This window comes from Pteropus medius, unplaced genomic scaffold, assembly GCF_902729225.1.
Source record: "Pteropus medius unplaced genomic scaffold, Ma_sr-lr_union100, whole genome shotgun sequence".
Classification (NCBI taxonomy): Eukaryota; Metazoa; Chordata; class Mammalia; order Chiroptera; family Pteropodidae; genus Pteropus; species Pteropus medius.
In genome coordinates, this window is record NW_024345601.1 from 15,719,777 (window position 1) to 15,741,784 (window position 22,008).

The 22,008-nt window shown below is 42.7% G+C and overlaps 1 protein-coding gene across 6 annotated transcripts in view; it reads left to right on the forward strand.

Moving 5' to 3' along the window:
• The window catches only part of MGAT5 (alpha-1,6-mannosylglycoprotein 6-beta-N-acetylglucosaminyltransferase), a 324,384-nt gene that overhangs the window by 276,364 nt on the left and 26,012 nt on the right, over nucleotides 1–22,008 (forward strand). For all 6 annotated transcript variants that reach the window (XM_039874524.1, XM_039874520.1, XM_039874521.1 and 3 more), the window contains 3 exons: nucleotides 4,299–4,448; nucleotides 13,793–13,939; nucleotides 20,024–20,140. In XM_039874524.1, the coding sequence (XP_039730458.1) occupies nucleotides 4,299–4,448; nucleotides 13,793–13,939; nucleotides 20,024–20,140 (414 nt within the window). The remainder of the gene's footprint in view (nucleotides 1–4,298; nucleotides 4,449–13,792; nucleotides 13,940–20,023; nucleotides 20,141–22,008) is intronic.

A 22,008-nucleotide genomic window follows, 5' to 3' on the forward strand; every position in this document is an offset into this window, starting at 1 on the left:
CTTCGTGCCTTCCCTCCCCCCCGCACCCTGAAGTGAGTTAAGGTAGATTGAAATTTTAATCAGTTTGATCGGTCATTTTAATAGGAGTTTAAATTGAGCTACAGACAGAAAGCGTTATGGGCCTGCAAGTTGCTCGGCTGAGATCTCTTGGAGGCATCTCTCACGGCCTAAGCGGGCGGTGGCGTGCTACAGTGTGACACTCAGTGCCAGCCCTCTTTACACTATGTGTCAGCAAATTTGAAGGAGATAGAGTTTGGGGAATAATTTCCTTTGACTTTGGTCACTTAAGGAGGGAAAGCTTTCTAGGGAGTGAACTTGATTCAGTTATGGATCAACGAGACATCCAGTTCTGTGGGGTCACCTTTACCCTGCACCTGGATGTCCAAAATAAGGATGGGGGGAGGAAATGTCCTCACCGCTACACAAGCCCTCTCCCCACTTTGGGCCTTCCCATGGGTCAGGGCCTTCCCATGGGGCTATGCTTAATTTAAAAAACCTCATCACCCTATTTCTTAAACACAAAAGATAGCAATATACATTGAAAAGAAAAGGAGATCCTTTGAACATCTGCATGGCAAGAACTGAGGCTTCCAGTGTGGTGGCAGTGGCACAAGCTTTGAAATCAGAGATTTGCTTCTGTTATTTCTCTGTCGCATGTATTTAAAACTTTTCTATTTTAACTGTGAAATATATCAAATATACCCACCACCCAGCATGATAAATGTTAATATTTTGCAGTATTTTTAGCAGAAATGATATATTACAAATATGACTAAAGCTTCATCCATTTCCCCAGACCCTTTCTCCCTTCCTCCTTCCTCAGTAATCACTATCCAGAAGTTGGTGTCTGTCATCCCCATGTCTATTTTTGTACTTAACTACAAATGTCCATATATAAAAATATTGTCTATATGCATAATATTGCTTTGCGTGGTTAAAATATGGCATCGAGCTGTACATATTTTTTTTATTTAGTCCCCCTCCCCTCAATGCTGCTTGCTGCTTATAGAAACAATGGATGAGTTGCATCACCTTCCTGAGCCACAGAGGAGATGTGATAAGATGCCGGTCGTGTTAATCCTGGCACAGTCCAGGTGAGAAAGGATCAAAGCCTGGAGAGGAGGAAACAAATTTAATATTACAGAGGTGGAATCAACAATGCCTTGTGATTGATTTGATGTGTGAAATGATAGGTGTGATTCTTGCCCAGGTGCCTGTCTGGGAGATTAAAGTCAGCCACTGAGACCAGGAGCCTGGTGAGGGCAGTGAGGCTGGTCTGGGAGAGTAGGGTGTGATGGAGTCACTTTTTGACCTTTTGATTTGGACGTGCCTGCAGCACACCCAGGTGGAGAGGTTCAGGAGGCAGTTGGAGTTTTGGACCCAAAACTCAGTTGATGGTTCTGAGTCGGAGATCCCTCTTTTGGTTCTTTTAGCATCCAGTGAATGTGAACTTTGTGAAGGGGGACACCTCAGTGTGAGTGGTTCCTGTGTCACCTTTACCTGGAATCCATAACATGGTTCACCCTCGGCAGATTTCTGCAGAACTCTGACAAGTAGCAACTAGAGACCAGGGGTGGGGTCACCTAGTTGCCACGTCAACTTCAAAGGTTAGAGTTATGTTTGAAACGTTTTTTTCTTTCTAATAACCCGTTGTGATGCTTCTCATTCACGGAATTATATAAATCCTCTCGGGAGGTAGCTTCTGCTTTCAGACTTTGCCATGCCTTGATGTTAACAAGTTCATGGACTTTATTAGCTTCTGCATTACCTTTTTATATTTACCCGAACTTGCCCTCTCGTTATATTTAAGGAGCCCGAGCCTTTTCTAGGATTGCTGGTAGCATCTTGTTCCTTTCCCAGGCATTTGGTCTCAGAATCTTAATCGTGAGTCTCTGCAGGGAGTGGTCTCCAGGACAGCAACCAGGGGGACCGTCTATGTTCTCCTTTGTCACTCACTGCAGACCCGGTTCAGGGGCTGTTCGTTGGTCCATCTCCACGAGCCAGCAGCTGGCTTTCACAGGGAAATGCCTCCTTGTGGAAGGTAGGAATCCACCCACAGTAGCTCAGGTAAAAGTGTGGGGTGGGGAAAAGTTTGGGTGGCTTCTATTATTGTAAAGATCCAGAAAGACCTGGGGAGTTTAGGGCAGGGAGCAGCTGTGGATGGTATGGGACCCAGAGGCAGCTTGGGCCCTGGTTTTCTCCTGTCTCCTTTCTTCCTTCGTTCGTTCACTCTCTCTTCATCTCCCTCCTCCAGCTTTTCCTCTTTCTCTCCCCCTCCCTCCCTCCTCACCCTCTCTCTTTTAGGGATGATGTCTGGGACTCAGTCACTCTCTAGGTCCCGCTTATTTATTACCAGCTCTTTGTCTCTGTCGTCTCTCTTCCTTTCGTTCAGCTCTTTCCTCATTCCGCTCCCACCTCTAACCCCCAAAACTGGCAGCTGGCTTCCTCAGAACTTGTATCTGGCCTGTAATTGTCCAGACTCTAACACTGATTGACCTTTTTGCTCAAAAGCCCAAGGCCATCTGGCAGTAATTTCTCTGTGTACGGGATTCTGAGTTCCCGAGAGAGGGTCCAGTTGGCTCTGCTCATCTTCCTGAGCTTGGCCACACTGTCCCAGGCTGCCGGCCAGCCTAGAAGTGGATCCCCCTCAGGTCAGAAACACCCTGGGCCAGACATCAGTGGCAGGGTGTGTAGATAGGGATAGATTCACTGAGAAAGGGTTTGGGGCGGCGGGCGGAGGGGAGTCATCGGGTACCACTAGCGTAAGAGCTGTGTCATAGAACCACTCGAATTAACTTATACCAGGGAGGTGATCCTAAATTTGCCTCGAGCTATGAATGAGAAGTCATGGTTTACAAACTGGCTTTTTTAGTCACCTTTGCACTAATTCAAGGGTATATATCTCTGAAATAATGAATTCAACATCTTCCAGCCACACCAAACTTGGCATGAAATTAGATTTTCAGCCAAGGTGTTCACTTAGTTCACACATTAGAGTATTGGGCTGGACTTGGTTGATCCAAACAAGATCATCCTGGTGCATAAAATAGAGAATGTGAATTATACTGTTTTACCGGTCACGAAGACTTTGGATACGTGATCTGAAACACGCATCCCCCAGAGTTGAGTGTCCTTTGTGATATTCTTTACTAGGGCAGTGAATGGCAGAAGACGTATCCTGAATCTGGCTCGTGATTCCATGAGGAGCTGCCCCACCACTTAGAATCAGGGATCCAGCCCTGCAGGGCAGGCGGGGAATGCTGCTGCCCGTGCCTCCCCTCCTCAGAGCCAGGTTCCCCTCCTTCTGCACTCTGTGGCTGCTGACGCCACACCCCGATGTTCCTTGTGGTCTTAAGTCATAAAACTGGCTATCACTTCATTTTCCTGAAGCATCTGAAGACAGGCTTAGAACTGGGAAACCTTGTCCCACTTTTATACAACTGGAAAACATTGCAGAACTTGAATCTTTCAAACTTAAAAACAAAACAAAACAAACAGCCTGCAAAACACAGCTTATGCAATTTAGTGGCACTGGAAACGTGAAGAGGAAGGGCAAGTGAGCTTGCTTCCGCTTGGCAGATGGTTTTGATTTAGAAAGCGTACCTTGAAATTCAGTACGGAAAAGAGGTTTTGTGTTGCTGCTAATAAAAGTAAGACTACTCTTGAATGTTTCAGAGCCCATCAAAGTTTACATTTAATCTCTTTTCCACTTTTGTCGACCTGGATAGTCTTCTCTCTACAGCTGCCGAGTCAGTCACTGTGTGTTATGGGAAACTCTCTTCTCCCCATGGTGCAAATTAGGTGGGATCCAGTTCTGACAACATGAGTTAATCATCACTAAAAATATTGGCAAGAGCTGGGCATGTTTGTGCTCCTCGGGGACAGCTTAGAATCTCTGGATAAATATTCTAGTCCCACTGACTGTCCTCTGGGCTTTCTTTCCCCAAACTTCCTCTCCCATAAGGTAGAGCAGCCAAAAGCAAAGTGTCGGATCCTGGTAATTTACAAAGCAAGGACGATACTTTGAAACAATTGGCCTTGAGCTAGCATTGGTATTCAGTAATGTGTTCCCATATAACATGTTTCTTCTTGCAAAATTGTACAGTGGCCATATGACCGTTTTTACCCCCAAAATCCAGTGACATTACTTTCGAAAGAAATTTTCAGTGTTAGATTACCAAATTCCTGCAATCTTCATATTAAGAACTCCTGTCTGTGTGTGGCCTTCAGCTATGAGACAGGTTGTTATGAGAATGAAAAGAAATGAGAAATGTCTTTTTCTTGTGTCTCCTCTATAGAATAAGAAGATCTACTTGGACATTATTCACACATACATGGAAGTGCATGCCACCGTTTACGGTTCCAGCACAAAGAATATTCCCAGTTACGTGAAAAACCATGGTATCCTCAGTGGGCGGGACCTGCAGTTTCTTCTCCGAGAAACGAAGGTAAGTTTGTAGTAGTTTTGTAAAAATTCAGCAGCGATGTTGTTTTCAGGTTTGTTTCCATTGGTGCTGAAAATGGGATCAGAATCTCTGGTGCTTTCTTTTCAATGCTGCAATAGCTCTTTAGGTCATTTCTGGGCAGTGGTTTTCTAGACCAGCTGTAGCTGAAAAGTTAGTGAATTTTGGAAGGAGGTTACTATAGTTAAAACTTACTGAGGACCTCCTCTGTGCCAGGCATCAAGTGAGGGCCTGTGGACACAGTGGCACGTAGGAAAGTGAGGCCATGTCTCGAGAGCCAGACCTTCTGATAGAGCAGCAGCTTTTACAGCAAGCCTGGGGTGCTTAAACCCCCCCTCACACACACACTTCTCCAGTCACCACCAGTCGGTACCCAACTAGCTTTTCTTCACACCTCCTCATTCAGTACTGGACACTGAAGAAGTTCAGATGAGGGAAAAGTCCCTTCAGGCTCAAGGAATAGGAAAACATCATGAGAGATGTAAAAGATGAAAAATGGATGGGGTGTGGATGCACCTGGTATTTGGGACAGACAGGAGTGAGAGTCATGTGGTGGAGGTGGAGATGACACATTCAGGAGAGTCAGAAACCAGCTGGTCTATGCTAGGAAATAGTGAAAATAAAATATGATAAGGGGCCGAGGGTCTGATTGTCGCAGACAGAGAGCTCCGACCTGGTGGTGCAGGTAGTTGGGGAAGCCACTGATGGAGGAAGGACTGTTTTAGTGGCGTGATAAATGTGTCGTTTTGACACCATGGGGACGTCCACCCAATATCTAATTCTGCCATGGAAGAACCAAATGAAATTAGGGGACTTGCAAATAGACAAGAGTTTGGCCTTGAAGAGTTGGCTGGCACTTTAATGTATTAGATAAGCTCTCTCATGTTTATTAATAAACTTTTATTTATGAATATTACAAATAATGACTCAGCAGCTTCTATGTGCCAGACATTATGTGAGGGATACAGAGCGAAGAAACAAGCAGATCCCGGCCTCAGTGTTTCCTGAAGGATAAAAGAGCTTGTTATCAATAGTGAATTTTTCAGCTCTGGCCCCTAACTATTCGTCTTCAAGTTGGGGGAGAAAGGCTGAGTGGGTGAACTTCTGTGGCGTAATAGCGATTTCTAATCAGTGTGGGATACCTCGATTTTGGAAAGTGTATTCACGTATGCCGTCCTTTTTAATTCTTACGACAGCCTTCAGAGGTAGGCAGGGCAGGTGTTATTGTTAGCTTTATTGTAAACATGAGGAAACAGACTAGAGAGTCTGGCTTGCACAGTCGCTGAGGTCATCTTGAACGTGGCCATAACTCATGAATTTCTTTTTATTGCAAATTAAAGCTCTGCTAGGCCCTCAGCATACCATCCTCATGAATAAATACCCAAACTTAAGAACATTTAATAAATACTCACCAGCCAAAAGAATATGCATCTCCTTTCTGCCTCAGTTACTCCATATGTAAATGCATTTTGACCGTTTCTACCTCCAAGCCATTCTTGTGATGCCATGAATAAAATAGTTTGATAAATTATTTATATCCTTGGCCAAAAATTTGGCTGTTTTAATTAGGATTTTATTTCCTTACAAGGTCATCCGTAGTCTGATGATTGTTTGTGGCAATCAGGAGTGAAGTACGTTCCCAGTTTGCAGTTTGCTTTCCATTCATCTTCTGTCTTAGGTGACATTTTAGAATCATTAGAATGTGCGAGCCCATTAGTGGCAATGCCGTTTTGCCATTTGTCTCATTTTACTTTTCCCCACATCAGATTGTACAAAACACTCAAGCTCCTTTAAAAGTACCTTTGGCAGCGCCGGTTTTCAGCAGCATGTCATTACCGTCTCGCACACCTCTGTCAACCCAGCCTCGTGAATGTCTTACTTAGCCTTACAAATTTTAAAAGAACCTTTACTTACCTACCATCCGTTTTCTCTGTCAGAGAATGGGAAATAGGCCAAGGCCAAGGCCAAGGCCGAGGTCCATGACATCCCAGAGAGGAAAAGAGAAGAGGCCTGGAAGGACCAGGCTACCATGTCAGAGATTGCCTAGCAACCAAGGATTGCAGCTTGAATTTTGAGTGTGAGGGGCATATATTTATTCTTGAAAAACTGGTGCCTTCAGAGGACGTCCCTGGTCCCATTTTGTATTACCTGTTCATGTGTCTGGAATATATTAAAGTACTCAGAGTGGAATGGAGGCTAAAACAGTTGGCAGATATGATGAAAATGAGACAGTGTATCGCCAGGACCTCCCCCCTCCCCCACCCCGTTATACCCAGAACACAGCAGCAGCACAGCACAGGTACTAAAATGGACTTTGAAATAATGACACTAAAGACTAGTCAGGCTTTGCGTATATAACCCTTTCTGCCTCTAACTCTTTCTCTGCGTCTCCGTGCAATTTAAAAGCAATTTATTCCAATCCATGTTCAAAGTGGAGAAGTGGAGATGCAGAGAAGCAAATGTCTGCAGAATGAATGGGATTCCAACTCGTTATTGGAGAGGGAAGCAAGTCTGGTGCTCCTCGAAGTTTAGAGAAATAGCGAAATGATTGATGCTTAATCAGCTTCTGACTCATTATTTTTCCTTTGAGCCATCTTTGAATCTCTGCATCGAGCCTAGGAAACCCTCAGCTCAGCAGAATTACGTCCTGGCATGCCACTAGGGACTCAGGTGTCATTAGCAGACTCCAGCTGCAGGGAGCCTACGAAGACAGGAGGAATTCAGTGTGGCACTAAAATGAGACTGAAAGAGCTGGGGAGTTGTTGAATCTAAAAGACTCTTCTAATAGGCATATAAATTTGGATGAATTAATTATTTATCAGAGGACCATAGACAAGTCTTTGAGTCCAGCAAACTCCAGGAGTGCACTTTAAGCCAGCAAATAAGTAAGCACTGACTGGGGCTGCATGTTTTTGCTTTGGGTTTGAATCTCCATCTCTTTTAATGTAACTTCTTCCTTCTCCTTCCTAATTTTAACCTCTTTATTACCACCACCCCCAGACTTGCTGTGGAAGCTCCTTATACAACGGGGCATTTCACATTTTATTCTGGGATAAAAGAACATTTGGAGTGAGCCAGAACAGGCACCTCCCTTTCTACAGTAAGACTTGAGAACACATGCTGGCTGTGGAAAGCCAGGGAAGAAGGTGCTGCCGCTCATGCTGTTTCTGTACCCCTCCCCTAACCAAACCTTCTGTCGTTCCCCCTCAGACACTGGGTGCATCACAGTGACCCTGTTTCCCTGCCATGTCAGCTCAGCAGCTTACCTGTGGACTCACCTAGAAGCCTGGGCAGATTGGAAGATATACAGTAGATACTGTCCTTGTCCCGTCCCATCCTCATGTCTGACTCCCCACTCGACCATCCCTCTTCCCATGAGCTTGGATGTGCTCGCACGACCTCTCTCAGAAATTCAGGGCTGAGACAGCCACTGCCAGTGGAACCCAACTCATACAGCTCCATGATGGCAGAGAGGCTTTGCTTATTCTGTTTACAGGTGTGTTCTCAGTGCCTGGAACAGTGCCTGGCTTGTAGAAAGCCTTCAGATAATTAAAATGAAGAAAGTCATCACGATAAAAATCTATTCACCATCTGGGATCTTGGAGCCGTTGCCCCCTTAGGAGTGGTTTTTTCCTTTTCTCATGAATCATGCACCTAGGTCTCTGAGATCTCCCCAGCAAGGGACACTTTCCTTCTCAGGACCCCTTTCCTGTGACTCCATGGGCCTGTAAGAGAGCCCAGGAACTTATTAGTGGAGAAACGATCTTCCATTTCTATTTCAGATACTGACATATTCACCCTCAGGCAGTCCAGCAGGTTTCATTTTAGTGACCAGTACCTAAAATTATTCTTTTCCAACTAGATGGAAAAAAATTTTACATATACATATATTCCTCGCTCTGTCTTCCCTCCTACACATACATGCCGAGTGAAGAGTGTACAGAGATATGATTCAGTAACCTCTCTGACTTTAGGAACGAAAGCACATCCCCACACCCAAATGCACCCCACCCCCCCAAAAATTCAGCATCTCACAGAGACACCTGATTGCTGAAAAAAAAATCTAACCTATTAGTATTTATTCTTTTGATCATTTATTTGACAAATGTGTATGGAGTATTGAATATATTTCAGGCCTCATTTTAGGCATTTTTGACGACTAAGGCAGTTTTGCCCGCAAGTGTGATGTGGTGGAGAAGACAAACAGATAACTATAACAATGTAAAAACTACACAGGCAGAAGTAGTAATAATAAAAATTGTTATACCATTGTAAAACCTCACTGATACTGTAAGCAGGTCAGCCATTCAGTTGTGACTTGCGAAGTTGATGAAATATGGGATGAGGCCGCTGTGGAGGACACAAGCTGATTGTCACTTTTAACACATTTAACACATTTATGTTATCATGGTGTGCATGCCACAGGATTTGACTACAATAACGGCCATTTACTCTAACCCTTACCTGTGGTAAGCCCTTTCTGTGAGTTATCTCTTCATCACAAAAGTCCTCTGATCTGGGTACCATTGGAATCCATCTTAATATGGTGGAGAAGAGGCCTGTTGAGCTGCCTCACCATTTGCAGCTGAGGAGTCAGCCTGGCGTGGAATACAGGTGAGAGAGTGGTCAGGGATTGCTCTTCCGGAGGGGGGGGGAGGGTGACACCTGAACTGCCTTTGAATGGTAAGCATTTCATGCTGGCCTAGCTGGAGGTAGAGTTTTAAATTTATTCAAATATCCTCTTACTCCCCCCATCTGCATCTACAATGCAAATTGTAAATGCGTTTGATTCTGTACTGGGGCTTCTAAATGACTGCAGTGAAGGAAGTTCTGATGATGATGTTTGCGTTTTGTTTTGTTTTTTGTTTTGCTTTGTTTCTGAAAGGCCACTTAGGTAACTGGGCGTCTACCCAGTAAACTGGTCTCTAGGAAATAGTCTTTGGTTTAGCAGTCAACTTTGGGTACTTAAACACACTTGACAAGGATCTTTATGTTGATCTCCTTGGCCCTTTTGTCTTTACGAGAGAATTTTGAGGTAGTGTAGGTTAAGAGCTTGTGGAACCTACAAGAGGGTGTAGCAAACCTATATGAGAGAGAATTCGGCCACTGTTGTCTCTTCCTCCAGCGTGGGGTGCAGAAAGGAAGACAGATGGCCAGAGAGGGACGCTTCGGGCTCTATGAAAGCATCACCTATCAGGAAAATAAATTTCCTCCATACCCAGCCATTGTATGGATTCTTTTTAAAGATGTAAAAGGGATAGCTATTACCAAAAATTGAACGATTCCCGACCATTATATGAAGAATAAACGAGTAAGGCTTAGCATGTCGCTCATGGGACTGACCTTTCCATGACCCAGTCACTGTAAACCACATCCTCTCTCTCTCTTCCGATAGACGTCCCTCCCCTTTTTTTAGTTTAGGTACTTACGAAATAGTGAGAATACATAAATACACATATAGGTGCTGAACATCTTGTAAGAACCCACAGCCACAACTCCTGCACAGCTAAACAAACTCTAGCTAAATCATACCAGGTCATGTAGATGGAGCTGTGTGAAGTTGAATGTGGATTTGAACTTGGACTGCTGTTTAGTGAACATTTACTAAGTGCCAGGCTTTGGAATACATTCTTTCCATGAAATATCTCATTAATCCACACAGCAGCACCATGAAATAACGCACTATTTCCCCATATTTTACACATAAAAAGAGAGGATTAGAGAGTTGGTGTTACCTCAACCGAAGTCCCATAGCTAGAGAGAATAGATGATAAATGGGCTTTTATAATCTGTAAAAAGAGGCGTGTAACAATTTTTCTAAAGTTCCAGAACCTAGGATATGATGGGGTTAGGATTTGAACCCTGGTCTCCCTGATTCCAGAGCCTGTGCTGTTCATCACCACATTGACCTGTTTACTTTGTGCCAGTAATCAATTTAATGGATAAGCTGAGATTGATTCATTGCTCAAACTCCCTCCTGAGCCACCCCACCGACTTAGCTAATTAAAACTAGTCAGAAAATTGTATGTTGAATATGTGTTTCTTATTTTGGGTTTGTTTATCTTTGGTTCCTCATCAGGAGTGACTGGAAAATGACCAAACCCGTGGAATCTTCCTAAGAACTACTATCTTTATCCATATTTAAAGGATTCTTTGTTAACTACTCCACTTAACGGATTTAAAACAAGTCTGTTTCACCTTTCACACAAAGTAAAAATCTGAGTGGTTTTACTGAAACTCTTTGTCGATATATAGGGATGTCCCTATCTTGTGCCATGAATAAAACATATGGCGCTTCATCTGTTCTCCCTTGCTTAGTATTAGTTCAGAAATTTAATTTTAGAGCATGTAATCCCTCTGTTTAGAAATGCTCATCGATGGAGCCGGAGTTGCAACCATGGAGATGTTCCGTCATCTGGAATATCCTCATTAGATTCTGGGCCTCTGATGGGCCTCTGAAGTATAAATAAAAGATGCCCAGTTTCCTCCTGAAGAGCTAAGCTTCTGCGTTTGAACTCATTCTCGTAGTGTATTTCTCGCCCCCATGCTATTGAAATCTGTCAGTGGGCAGAATGAGAGGGAAGGGCGGGTAGGGGAAGAGCAATTTAGTATGGTTAAGGTAAGGGGCGTGGCAAGCCATAAGCACTCAGAAGTTTATGGAATGCCCTTTGGTGGAGGTGAGCTCTCTCTGCCCTAACCTGTTGTCATTCAAACCTCAGGTGTGCTGTCTGACCATAACACATCTGTCTGTTATAATGTCACGGGAAACAAGTATGCAGGAAGCGGGAAAAAATTGCTTATTGACCAAAGTAACAACAACAACAAAAACTTTTGATTTTGGTGTTCCCCAGTAATGCATTTCCTGCATTCCTAAGTAGTGTGACAAAGAAACTCATTGTCAAGAAATTGTGTGGTATTTGCTTAAGCTTCATTCTAAAATTGTGAAGGCTTTGGAAAGTTAGCCCAAAGTGTTTATTCTATGTGTATGGAGATATTCCAATGCCAGCAGGGCAGAAGAGATGGTGCAAATTGTTATTCAGATATAATTAAACCTAGGTCACATTCAAGTCTATTAAGCAAGTGCCTCAAATCCTTTTAATTAATGGGTTCAGATTGGTTGGTCTGAAGGAGCTAATTAATTTTTTTCCAGGATTTTCTATTTAAATAGATAAGCATTGTGCTTCCTGCGTTTCCTCCAAAGTTCTTTGCAATTTAGAGTTGATGAAGGTATCGGCACTTTATGGCAGGCCCTGATTTTCAGAGGTCAGGAAATACAATAGGTCTCTCTCTGGTTAAACCCATAGAGACTTGTCTGCATCTTCCAGCATCTTTCTTCCCAGAGTCAAAGGAATCAGGAAGCCCTACGCTTTCCTCTACCCAACCTCAGTCTGATAGAGGTCATCTTTCCCTTGGAGAGCCAGCATATCCTCCCCAAAATCTTATGGGGAGGGCAGATCAGAGAAATCAAAAGCCTCAAGGGCGGTAACCCGGGATTCTTCACGTTGACAAAGCTGGAATGTCTTGGGACTCCCCCACTGCTTCCTTCTATTTCTTCTGCTGCTCTCAGGCATCGCCCCTACCCCTGAGGCGCATGCTCAGGCCACAGCCTATACTTGTCAGTTCTCTCCGATAATCTCGCTCCCGTGAGCTACAGAATAAGGTCCAGAAACAGGGCCTTCCAGTGGTGTGGACCGTGCCGCTTATATCTTGCAGCTCACAGGCTCCCACTACCCTGCTTCCCTCCACCCATGTCTCTGGTAGTTTTGCCCCAGGGACACTACCCAGCCTGCAGAAGGAGCTCCATGGACCTCTCAGAGCCTCTTTCCTCCTGAACGCCCCCATCCCCCATGGACGTTTCCAACAGTGTAGCCAGTCATCTCAAGGTTCGTAGGAAATGAGAGGTTATTCCTCCAAACGACAAAAAGGCGACGTACCCTGTTCTGTGCAAAAGAACATACAGTTATAAGACAGGGAGTGTCTCCTGAAAACCAGAGATTTTAATTTCTTGCCCCAGAAAAATCCCTGCGGGGGCTACGTAACTCTCCAATATGTCCATCGTGGGCCATGCGCAGTAGCCAGCCCTGGAATTGTGTGCCCAACATATACATCCTGCGTCTTCCACTGTTGCCCAGGGAACCTGGCAGCCTGGTCTCAGGGCTCTGTAGGCAGAACCATTCTAAATAATCCTTCGATTAAAGCAGCTGCAAAGACAGGATTGCTGGAGCGAGGGATGGGGCAGGGGAGTCGAGCATGCAGCCATAGCCAGTGCAGCAGTATCCTTCCCTCTCGGTGCCTGGCCTTGTGAGTGTTCCTCACTGTGATGGCAGAAGAAGATCGTGCCCTGAGGCCCAGTTATTTTTTTGTCACTTGATGTGCCTCCTGAGACTGGAGTGATGTCAAAACTGGCTCCTTGATGTGGGTAGGGAGAGCTCACGTCTCACCAAGCCCAGACTTGGACCCTGCCCATCAATAACCCACAGCCCTCCAGCAGTGCAAAATATCCCACGGTGAGGAGATGCAGCTTGGCATTTCTGTGAGATGCTGTTTCATTTCTGGACCCAGGAATCAGTGCCACTGAACTGCAGCAAGTTCCCTTTGTCACGGAGCTCTCAGCTGCAGTTGGTATGAGCACTGTGAGAGTGTGTTTTTGCTGCCATCTATTGTCTGATGTGGGGAAAACACATGGTTTGCTCTCTGGAGAAGGAAGCAGCCTTGTCCGTTTAGCAGCTTGGCACCCTCTGCCCCCATCAAGGGGAAAATAAAAACCAAGATCTTGGTGTTCCCCAGTGAAAACCCCATTATGAAAACCTGTGTTTACTGACCTACCATCATTTCAAAACAGCTCCATTTGAGCTGTAATCAAACCAAGTGACCTTTCTGTCCCTCTGCCCAGCATCACTGAAAGGGGCCGTTGTTCCTTTGGTTCAATGAAGAAACCTTCTGTTTAGTTAAGCAAGTGTTTTTCCAATCATGTCTCCTGGTGAGTTACAGAAAGATTATTGTTGGGTCTTGGTATTTGTTGTTGTTTTTATTCATTTAATACCCCTACTTTCCTACCCCTCGACTGCCCATCCCAGCACTGATTTATTTCTTTCTTTATTTTTTTAGCAAAGGAGAATATAATGACCTCAGCAGCTTCATGAGTCTTTAAGGATCCCTGGTCCTGATGTAAGCTGACTTGTCTTTGCCCCATTCCCCCGAGACCTGGGAACCTTCCAGACTTTCTGAGGCTTTCACACAGGAATGGAGGACAGAATAGCCCCCCTGTGAGCCAGAGACACCAGTCCTGATTGACGTGTTTATATGTGGCATGCTTTTCTCTCTTACAGTTGTTTGTTGGACTTGGGTTCCCTTATGAGGGCCCAGCTCCCTTGGAGGCCATCGCAAATGGATGTGCTTTTCTGAATCCCAAGTTCAGCCCACCCAAAAGCAGCAAAAACACGGACTTTTTCATTGGCAAACCAACTCTGAGAGAGGTAAGCATCTATTAACATTATTCTTTCCTCAACAATATGAATAATAGCTATTGAGTGCCGAGAGCTCATTTAAGCTCATAGCCTTGGACAGTAGGTGTTACCGACTTCATTTAACACAGTTGGATGGAGGAAGGGTGTGCAGGGGTTCAGGGAGATGCACAACTTGATGACATCCTTCAGCTAGATAGTGGCAGAGCCAAGATTTAAATCTGTTTCCACCCTTTCACAAAGTGCGAGATTTTTTTCCCTCTGCCACAAGTCTATCTCAATTCAAACCGGCATCTCCAGCAAAATTAGCTGAACTTTGACATTCCAAATGTTTAGAGTTGTGGAATAGGGCAATCAGCTGGTTAACAGGTATTTTTGAAGGAGCTACTCTCCATGATGGGCTGTGGGGACTAAAGAGTGGGTCATGGGATTCTTAAAGAACCATCAACCTTGAGAAACAGGATATATCATCGGTGACTGAAGTAACGTGCCAGATATTTTAGCCCACCGTCAGCCAGCACGGCACCATCCTGAGAAGTAATCCTGCCATTGCTCGAGCTGTTTGCAGAAGCTTTATTTCAATTGGCTTCAGAGATCCTCTTGAAAATCCACAGTGGGTGATGAATCACCATTGGAGGCAGTTGGATTTGATTTGGGACAATAAACAAAAGTCATTTAGAGCATGTGAGTGATCAAGCCGGGTGTTTCTGTATCCGGTCAGAAAAGGTGTGTGCAAGAAACCACAATATTAATTTTTTTATTATTTCAGTGTAGTTAGTAAGTGGCTCTGTAGGCTGCTGGCGAGGAGGAAGCCTCTAAGTGTCAGCATCATCACAGTGCCCTTGTCATTTGAGGCCTTCTACTCGGGATTACACTGCTGGGCAGGCTTCCCATTCCTCCTACGACCTAGCAGCAATACAACAGTACTAAGGCATAGGTTTTTCTATTCTGCTACTTCTAAACCTTTCTGGCTCGATTCTCCCGAATACCCCTTCCCTAAATACTATATAAGATGCATCTTCCGTGATTATTCTTTACTCACCAGAGATCTTACCACTTCATAGAGTTGATTATTTTGAGTGTTGTTTTCTCTGACCCTCCCTATCATTGCCGAAATGGCCAAAGGAGATGGAGGAAGATCAACAAGATCTATAGATCATCGTCAAAAAGATGACCCTGTGGCCTAGGTAACCTCGGACAAGAGTTCCTTGCGTATGTGCGTGTTTTATGGAAAAGTTGTACAAAAAATTGTACTGAGTTTGGTTATATGACTCATGCAGCTTCCTGTAGTGGTGACATATTACAAAACCACAGTACAGTTGTCAAAACTAAGAAATTAACATTGGTATCATAGTATTATCTAAACTACAGATTTTATTTGGACTTCACCAGTTTTTCCACTAATAACCCTTTTCTGTGCCAGGATCCAATCCAGGATCTTACATCGCATTTAATTGTCGTGTCTCTCTAGTCTCCTCCAATCTGTGACAACTCTTCAGTCTTTCATTGTCCTTCATGACCTTGACACTTTGAAAGAGTATTAGTCAGTTTTTTTGTACACTGTTCCTCAATTTGGATTTGGCTGATGTTGTCTCATAATTAGTTTGAGGTTACACATTTTTTGGCAAGAATATCAGAGAAGCAATTTTACCTTTCTCAGTGTATCGTATCTGGGGGTGCATTGTGTCACTATATCATCTTATTACTGTTGATGCTAACCTTGATCACTTGGTTAACATAGTATTTGTTAGGTTTCTCTACAATAAAGTTATTATTTTTCTCTATATTGGGGAAAATACTTTGAGACTGTGCAAATATCCTGGTCTTCTCAAACTTTTGCCCATTTATTTTTACCACGTAGTCATGGGTCTTGCCTGTATCAGTTATTACTGTGGTGCTCTAACAGTGATTTTCTTTTACCCTCCGCATGACTTCATGAAAAGCAAAGAAACCCATCTCTTTTCTTACTGCAGTTTCTATATACAAGCCTTTGGGGAATGATTAATCAAAAGTATCTTAGACTATGTTGGCAACTGACCCCTTTTTTTGTAATTGTAAAGATTTTGATGCCACTTTGTTACCAAGGAGTATTTTTTCCTGGGGGGCAAAAAAAAAAAGTAGGACACTCTTAAACACAGATTATTTCCTAGTGAATTATGTAATGTTGCATAGATCAGATCAGCCAGAATGAAGTTATTGAGAAAAGTATGTTTGTTGCTTCCTATCAGTTGCAAGTGATCTCACACAGATGACTCCATCGGTCTTAGCCTCCCACAGGAGGGACGGGATGCAGAAGATCAGTTGACAGATGTTTCTTGTGTCCCTCAGGGTCCATGGTACTAGTTATTGCATTACGGGGAACTTATCAAGACACATTTTCTATTTCCTAGTAGCTCAAAATCTGATATATAAGATTGCTAAGACAGATACATAATCAATATAAATGATAAAGAAATAGCTAAGTAAATTAAGGAGGGAGAGTTAGCTTGGAGTTGTGCCAGGTGGAGAGTGTGCTGGATTAACTGAGAAGGGTTGGTGGAGGGAGGAGCTGTGCTTTAAAGGAAAAGGAGGAGGGTGGGATTTCAAGCTTCAGGGACATGAATGTTGATGAGTTCCAGGGAAGTCCCAAGGTCACTTTGCTTTATGCTGGAGGGCAGGTTCCATCTGATGTCTATCTCCTCTGCCAGAGACAGTCCAGAGAGCCAGCTGAGAGCCACCAGCGACATCGCATAGCTCTGAGAGGAGCCAGTGAACTTGACCTCATGGTCAGGTGGAACACTTTACTCTTTTAGTTCACAAAAGCTCCCAAATTCCCCTATAGCTAAAGGTGCTTTTAATTGAGAAACAAGTACCAACAGTTTTATAGATTTCTCTATAGGGTCAAAAAAAAAAAAAAAGCCTTTTTTTCCTCAGCAGATGGAAAAATTTTAAATGAAGTGTGTGTATAATTACGTAGCTCTCTTTTTGGGCCCATGTTAGTCTTTCAAGTTAAGCAAAAATTGACCCATATAAATTGCATGTATTTTTCTTCTTTGTCTTCATTTGAAGAGAAGGAAAGTCTAGATTTTTCTTTGTTTTTAGAAAGCAAAACTTTATTTTTATTTTTTGCATTGGACCAATTTTCAAAACCATGATGTACACTTAGGGGAAAAAGTTCTTTAATGCCTTAAGTAATATGGTCAGTTCAAGTTCTACTTTAAATGTAATATAAATTGGATTTTTATCTTTATATTGGGAAATATATTAGTAGGTTCTCGATCATTATTCTGACATTTTGTAAACCATTAGAAATTCTCTGGCTTGAGGGATTCTTTCCCCCCTCATAACTCATATTCTCTTTGGAGATCTAATAGCCGCTCTGAAGTAATGTCTCATATTTTATAAGATTTCCATTACTTTTACAAACAATACTCCAGTAAATTTACTGATTGATATACAAGGAAAAAGCTCAGATCAGACAGTTCTCAATAAATTAACAAGAAGGAATATAACATTCAGAGGATGAATAATGAATCAAAAAATGCCTTACTCATAAAATTAAGTAACCCTCAATGAGTATAAATGAACGAAATGATAGTGGCTCAGTGTTTTGTACTTTCCGAGTACTTAGAACTACCTCATAAATAAGCAGGGACCTTATACAGAGGAGAGGAGAGAGATAAGCAGGGAGAGGATAGGTAAGCAGCTAAGTAGTGACATTCGTGGCAACTTTAACTTGCCCTGATTCCACTGTAAAATTAATTATGTAGTTTGTCTTCCAGGCCACAGAATGAACATGGTGTGACATTTTGCTGATCTTCAGAGAGGGTCTGATAAAGGCATAAGTTCGGTCTGGGATTTTTTTTAGGCTGGCCAGTTTTAAGAGAGTGATTAAAAGACTGTTATTTACATTGGGCTTCTTTTGCTCTTTGTCTTAAGAACCCAGTAGTATCCTTTAAAATTGTCATCTTCTTTTCTATCTAGAGCTAATAAGTTGTCAAAGGATCTAGATTTTAATTTGCTCTGCTACTTTCTGGCTACGTGGCCTTGGGGATTTATAAACCCCTCTAGACCTTAGATCCCTCGTTGATACACAGGAAACCTGATACATAATGCATATGCAGATGATTAGCACTGTGCCTGGCCTGCCCAGAGGCTTCACTGATATGTGTTAAAATTAAAATAAATGCCGAAGGGAAAAATGATGTCTCTCTAGCTCCATGAACCTGCGGGCATTCTATCACTGACCCTGTGGCTAAGCAGAAGAAGAGGATGCATGTCAGAAGGGAGGAGAACTGGACAGGCCAGCGAGGGGCGTAACTGGCAGAGGAGGCAAGAGCACAGTCTAGGTTCTGTACCTCAGAATCACTTGATTTCCATGGGCACTGTCAGTGAAGGCTTGGATCTGAGGCCCCGTAACTTGTACGTCCTTAGCACTGCATGCACACCGTCGGTGTGGCAGGATACAAGGAACGGGGACACAAGCCAGATGGAGAGGTGCCAGTTAAATGGTCTAGTCTTCTGAATATATTGGGCTCGGAACTTAAAATGAGAGCCAGCTTGGCCTGTGTAGCAAGGACCTCAACCTTAACAGAACCAATACCTCCTTCTATTACAAGAATATCGTAACACCTACTTTTCTCTCCCGAAATGAAATTTGTAAATTATATACCCTGCCTACATATGTAATTTCAGAAAAGAATGATTCTTTAATATAAAAGAGAAATAAAAGCAAAATAATGTATAATAATACGTATTTCAGTATATATGTAGTCAAGAAGTACTAATTAATCTAGATCCAAGAACTAGAAGACATCACGATGTCTTTTTCTTCTTTATAATGAATAACTTTGTATTTAAAGAGGAATAAAACATTCAGCTAAACCTAGTCAGCCCTTTTTGCTTATAAGTGGCATGAAAGAGGAACTACGTACGAAAGTTCCTATATATACATATACCCGTATATATGCAATTCGCCATTAATGGGAGAGCTACAAATATAGACCGATTCGGGTATGTCGTACTGGAGATTCAGATCATCAGAGTGACACTGACTTCACTGCCGTGATTATTCCAAAATGATAACAGGTTATCAGTGAAGTTGCAATTACGTTCTTAGGAAATTCAGTGTATATTAACCTGTGCCACATAGTTAGGTTCTGTGAGCCCACGCGAAAGGTCTGAGGTGCATGCGAAAGCTGTTTGGGAAGTGGACAGTTCTCTCTTGTGCAGGGCTGCCGTGTGCAGTGCAAGGTATCTGACATCCCTGGTTCCAGCTCACCCATTAAGGTAGCACCCACTGTGTTCGTGAGAACTGAAAATGCTCTCACAAATGCCCAGAATGTGCCTTTCACACCACAACCGTAAAAGGATACAAGAATAAAAATGGAAATACATTTGAGGGGTAAATTTAACTGTCTTAAGGAATGGGCTCTTTGAGAAGTGAGAATTACCAGTGTTCATACTGGGTTTCTTCAGCCACCCATTCTTCTTAAAATAAAACCTCCTTTATATCCTTTTCTGAATATAAATTTCTTTATAAATATTGAGGCTTCACTGTTATGCGAATGATTATTCTTGAAACCATAGCAAAATTCTCTGGTTTTCTGGTAGCATTATTTCTCTTTCTGTCACCTTTTGTAGTACTGTTACTCATGCTCCTATGACTTTAAAGCCTTTATTGTAATTTTTCCATGCTTACTGTCTATCCTAACCAGCTTCTTTTAACATATACAAGTTTGGTCTAGGTGACTTTCGGGGCCAGGATATGATGGAGGATAGTAAATCTTCATTATTTCTTGGTGTAATGTTGGGGGTTGAAACTACCGGTAGCATCCTCCATGTCTCTTGGTTATGACATCTAACTCTTCTTTCCAAGTAAGATTCAAGATGTGGTCTGCATCTTACTTGGAAAGATCACTGGGTCAAAGAAAAAAGATGCGGAGCCATCACTATTATCTGTTTATGGTTTGCTTAGGAGGAAGAACGAAAAAGATGTCTTATCTGCGCAAGCACAACTTGGTACCATAAAAAGCATAACACTTCATGTAGCACATGAAGTTTCTTTTAAAGTGTGTGTGATGTGAGACTGAGATGTTCTGTCTTTTCTTTTTTTAGCTGACATCTCAGCATCCTTATGCTGAAGTTTTCATCGGCCGACCACACGTTTGGACTGTTGACCTCGGCAATCAGGAGGAAGTTGAGGACGCAGTGAAAGCAATTTTAAGTCAGAAGGTTGTTTCTTTTATTCCATTTCCCCCCATTTGTAATGTGAACTGGAAAGTGAGGAAAGTATCACAGGCCCTTGTTGGAGTAATTAAGAATGGTTCCATGTCAGCTCAGCTCTGGAGTTAGAAACTGGCCGGGCCATAGGATTTGGCCTGGGGACGTCATGGTTCTTATGTGGATGGAAACAGAGCTGGTGTCCAGATGTGTATGTGGTTCTGCAGACGCTTCCACATGACTCCTGGGCCTCAGACACAGGAGTAGGGGCTTGCTTCAGTGGCTTCATTCTGTTGCTCTAGTTCTTTTAAGGGCATCAGTCCTATTGGATTAGGGCCCACTGTACTTCAGGAGGACCTCATCCTAACTTAATGACTTCGAGAAGACCCTGTCTCCAAATAAGGTCACATTCACAGGTACAGGCGGTTAGGACTTCGGCATCTCTTTTGGGGCATCCCAATTCAAGTCATACACCTAATTTAAGTGCACGTGCCCTTGAGAGGAGTAATTTAAAAGGCTAATTTAGAAGGAGAAAATCTTGGATCATGAAATCCAAAGCTTTTTAGGTAATAGATCTCTCTCTCTCTCTCTCTCTTTTTTTTTTTTTCTTTTTTTGGTCAAAAACCTAATGAGAATGCTTGATGCATAAAGCACCGAGAGTGAGGTACTGAGTTCTATCTGCTCACTACGTGGAACCTCTAGTGCTCCACATTTAAAAACCCCGGTCAACCCTTTACACTTATTCAAAAAAAAAAAAAAAAACCAGTTTAAGGCCACTTAAGAAAAAAAATGTAATTATAATAGTTGATAGGTGGAGAGAACTTCTTTCTACACATCTAGAATCTTTCTGTACACTGTTATAAGTCTTATCGCACTTAATCTTTATGAGCCGAATCCCATTTAATCCTCCTTCAGTTGAAATTAATATTTAAGTAATTTACTCAAGTTGGATTGACAGCTATGTCTTTTTGACTAGTTTGTTAAGAAGATAATATGAAATTTAAAAAGAAAAAAAAGCATGAAATGAAGTAAAAAAGATAAGAGTAGGAAAGAGAGATAAAGTAAGGAATGAGATTTTTACAAAAACCATTGTCATTAAAATCCTTACACTGTTAGAAATGGGTCAGAAACCTGGTGCCAAGCTTTCTCATATTTAATTATAAGATTTTAAATTCCATGACAATCACAAAAGCAAGAAAACATATAACCCATCATTAAAGGAGGAAACAGTCAATAAAACCTAGACCTAGCTATGGCTCGGATGTTGAAATTAATATACAACTACTTTAAAATGCTAAGATAATATATTAAAAGTCTTGGTGAAAGAGATGGACAACATATGTGAAGAAATGAGGAATTTTAGCAGGGAGATGGAAACTTTTTAAAAGCCAAATGAAAAAATGCTAGTCCTGAAAAATACAGTGTCAGAAATGAATTCTTTCAGTGGGCTTATCAGCAGACTGTGCACAGCAGAGGAAAATATCAGCAAACTTGAAACTTGTCGGTATAAATTATCTTTTGAAGCACAAAAGAAAATGGAGGAGAAGGTGGGAAGGTAATAGAAAGTTTCCCAAGCCAGCAGGAACTGCATATTGCAGCCAGCAGGCATCCTTCCTGTGGCCCTACGAGAAACAGTCCTTTTTCCACAAGTTCCCCCTGCTTCTCCACAACTGACCTTACTTGAGTTTCTCAGTGACTGGATGTGGTTTTAGCATTCCCTTTCATTCCATCCCCCAGAGACCTTGACTTGTTCTTGAAGGACCATCATGCAGAAAACTAGAAAACTAACTCTGACACACTCTCTCCGGCCCTGCGCCCGCACGCGCGCGCGCTCTCTCTCTTTCTCTCTCTCTCGCTCGCTCTCTTGCTCTCGCTCTCTC